Below are 3684 nucleotides of genomic sequence, written 5' to 3' on the forward strand. Positions count from 1 at the left end.
AAGTCTCACGAAATCTGATGGTTTTATAAGGCGTTTCCCCTTTTGCTTGGCTCTCATTTTCTCTTGCCTGCTGCCATGTATGATGTCCCTTTGCTCTTCTTTCATCTTCTGCCATGATTGTGAGGCCTCCTGAGCCATGTGGAACTGTTAGTCCATTAAACTTCTTTCCTTTATAAATTACCTAGTCTTGGGTATGTCTTTATAAGCAGTGTGAGAAGAGACTAATACACAACTCAAATGACCACCAACAGGAACATGATTAAATAAATTATGGCACATTCACATCATGTAAAACTATGATTACTGTGTAAAAACTAATGATTACCTCTCAAAGGAAGATTAAAACACTAGGGAAATGGCAAGAAAGAAAGGGAAGCATCTCTGACTACACCTTGTCTTATAAAACCACATAGACGTTTTAAATAATTTAAAAAAATTTTAAAAGGTAAAAAAGGAAATCATTAAAAATGAAAAATAAATTGGATCCAGTATACCTATGTTTCAAGTTGTTGACAAAACCATACAGAGAAAAGAATTACTTCAAGTGCCTTTCATCAAACGTGGTGTCTTGACTGTAATTCTTTAGCAAAACTGGTCAATTCAAAGGGGAAAAACCCAGCAAAGAAATAATTAATGGCTCTCAAGAATCCTATTATCACTATTAAAATTTAAATTGTTATTTTGTTAAATTATACATTGTTATTTTGAAGCATATTGTAGGAAATAGGCATATTGTAGGAAAAAGCAAATAAGAAATTACATTTATGTTATTAGGAATGAACATTTTCACCTCAACAGAGAGAGAGATGACGGGGAGAGATAATAAGCATACAAAACCTTTCGTAATTTGAAATTGCAATTGGAAGTAATAATATGAACTCATGTTAATTTTTCTCTTAAAAATACATATTTCCACTGAGAAGACATTGAAACAGGGACAAATCCAGTAGCAATAAAAACCCGTAACATTCGGACTGTGGTATCTAACTCACATTTTTCACTAAAAAGAACCTGGAATCAGAGATATGGCCCATTTCAGATCTAAAGGGAAAATGCAAAGGATGAGCCTGAAAGAGCTTGCTGTGCCAAAAAGCAAGAAGTTATCAAAGATCAGTGGAGTTTTCTGAAAAGAACACAGGACAGGAGTCAACTTTAAAAGGTTTTCACAGGCAAAAGATGGGACAAACTGGCCTTCAAAAAAATGACTACAATTGATTGAAACACACAAATTCCGTGTGTATATGATGAAAACAAAAAGTCAAAGAACTTTCCTTGATGACCACTTGAAGTTTCTGGTGTAGCAACTCATTGCCTTATTAGAATTCCAGTTAATAAATGAATGATTAATAGAATTTTAAAAATCAGCATCTTGCAAGTCTGAACAAAATAATGACCATCCATGGGTGCCAAATCATTAGTGTAAGTTGACAGGGAAATTTTTGATGGCAGAATCAGGCTAATGTTATCTGAGAATACTGATCAAACCTAACACCCAAAAAAAAAAAAAAAAAAGAATAGCCTGATATTCACGCTGCGTAAGGTATTCAATAGTTAAATTCACAACACTACCTATAAAGTATACTTTTTCCTATTTTCTTTAATGTTATTGCAGTATGATTTACATACAGCAAAATATACCAATCTTAAGTGTACAATTCTGTACCCCCAGAAAGTTCTTTAGTGCCTCTTCCAAGGCAACCTGAAATTTGCAAGAAATATGGGAGACAGAGGAACAATTTAAATGACATCATGAAGAAACAAATCAACCAAATCCAGAATGTGGAATGCAGTACAATGACCCAGTTTTTCTAATGGCATAATAAAACAAGTTTAATAAACAGCAATCCAAAGCAATACATGGAACTTGCTTGGGTCGTAAGTTGAATAAACCATTATAAAAGGACATCTTTCAGACAATTGAGGAAAACTGAATGTGGACTGAACGTCAGAGTATTGAAAAACTATTCCTAATGTTTAAAGGTATGATGATGGTTTAGTTGTTATGTGGTTGTTAGTTAGAGGGGCATGCTGAAGTTTTCATTGGTAGAATGAATGATGCAAGGGATTTACCTTAAAATATTCCAAAAAATAAAGTGGTAAGGTATATGTTAAACAAAACTATCAAAATGTTGTTAATTTTGAAGCTGGGTGATGAGTTCACAGGGGTCATTATACTACATGCTCTGTACATTTGTATATTTTTATCAGTTTCCACAATAATGTCTTCAAAATTCTGCATGTCAAGAATTGCCTGTGAGCTGACATCTGAGGATGCAGAAACTATCAGGCCACCTATTCCCAAGAACTGGAGTTCTAGTTGAGGGACATGGAGTATCCAAGCAATCTCAAACACCTGCAATGAGAACTGAGAAAACAGCCAATTCTTTTTAGTCTAAATAGTGCATAGAATATAGAACATAGTTAATGTTAACTATAGGGATATTAAAATTATTTTATTATTATAAAGAGCTTTAATAGTATATTGATATCAATTTTACAGAAAATAAAGAATTATGTCTGCTGAAATAAACTAAGGGTTTTGAGTTTCTTCCCTGCTTTTCCAGTACCCTACCCATATCAGTCATAAGATGCACATAAGGCAAGCTACATGCTTTTAAGAAGTATATAGCAAATATAATATTTTTAATGTTTGTAAAATTTATACATCTACTAAATTTCTGAAGATCAAATGGTTATCTTTGTCACACATGTAAACATGCTATGTCACCAACTATGTATTTTATTTTCAAATTAGGGAGCTTCATCAATCTATGAACACAGTATTTCAGAGCTAAAAGGGACCTTGGAGATTGTTCTGTTTAGCTCTCTAACTTAACAAATGAAGAAGCTGAGGTTCAGAAAAGCTAAATGTGATTTTTTAAAAGCCAGTACTATTTTTTAAACTACAGTTTCCTCTCAGTTGTAAAATACACGGTAAGACATATGTCAACTTAAAAGCTTTTGAGAAAAAATTATACTAAATGTACATTTCAATTTTGAGATGCATCCTTACTTTTCAGAGCCTCAAGACTTGAAAAGTCACGCACATTAGATTTGAAGAAATGCAGTATTCCAAAATAGTTATTCTTTCATATGGTGGTTTAAACTAAACTTATTCTCTTCTAGATACACAAAAGAATGATAATGTTTATACATGGTACACTAGGAGGATATACACTCTGAGGTAACCAGCCTTCTGGACCTAGACTGAGATAATCACACTAGTTAGGAAGTTCTGGTTTAAACCAACTATATGATACAGATTTTTAATTAAATGACAAACTTTAGAATTTAGGACTTTCATAATTCTCAATCATAAGCTACTTTAAAATCATTTTGTATTAAATAGACATATATATATACACATATATATAATAGCTATCAAAATACTAAAGAAGGGTTATAGACATATACCAACTCTTAAATTTAATTTTTTAAAGACTGTATTTATCTTCCTGCCTTTTAATATGGGTCTTTTCCAACTGTCTCATAATATTTCATTGTTCTTTATCTGTTTCCACCAACAAAGTATTTGATATAGAGAAAATACTACTTACTCTGATTCCTTTTGGTCCTGGTGGCCCTGGAATGCCATCATCACCCTGAAAAATGTGATATTTTTAGTTTTTTTCCTTCAAAAAAGTCCTCAAATAACTAATTTTCAATTATAAAATAGGAGATTTA

The 3684-nt window shown here is 32.2% G+C and overlaps 1 protein-coding gene across 1 annotated transcript in view; it reads right to left on the reverse strand.

Moving 5' to 3' along the window:
* Positions 1 to 1876: 1876 nt before the first annotated feature.
* Positions 1877 to 3684, reverse strand: part of LOC108512886 (collagen alpha-2(VIII) chain-like) — a gene marked incomplete at its 5' end in the record, with an annotated part of 7189 nt that continues 5381 nt past the window's right edge. Inside the window, 2 exons of the mRNA XM_017848440.1 lie at positions 1877 to 2365; positions 3558 to 3602. Coding sequence (XP_017703929.1) covers positions 2072 to 2365; positions 3558 to 3602 — 339 coding nt within the window. The remainder of the gene's footprint in view (positions 2366 to 3557; positions 3603 to 3684) is intronic.

Source organism: Rhinopithecus bieti, unplaced genomic scaffold (assembly GCF_001698545.2).
Source record: "Rhinopithecus bieti isolate Rb0 unplaced genomic scaffold, ASM169854v2 scaffold_31742, whole genome shotgun sequence".
Taxonomy (NCBI): Eukaryota; Metazoa; Chordata; class Mammalia; order Primates; family Cercopithecidae; genus Rhinopithecus; species Rhinopithecus bieti.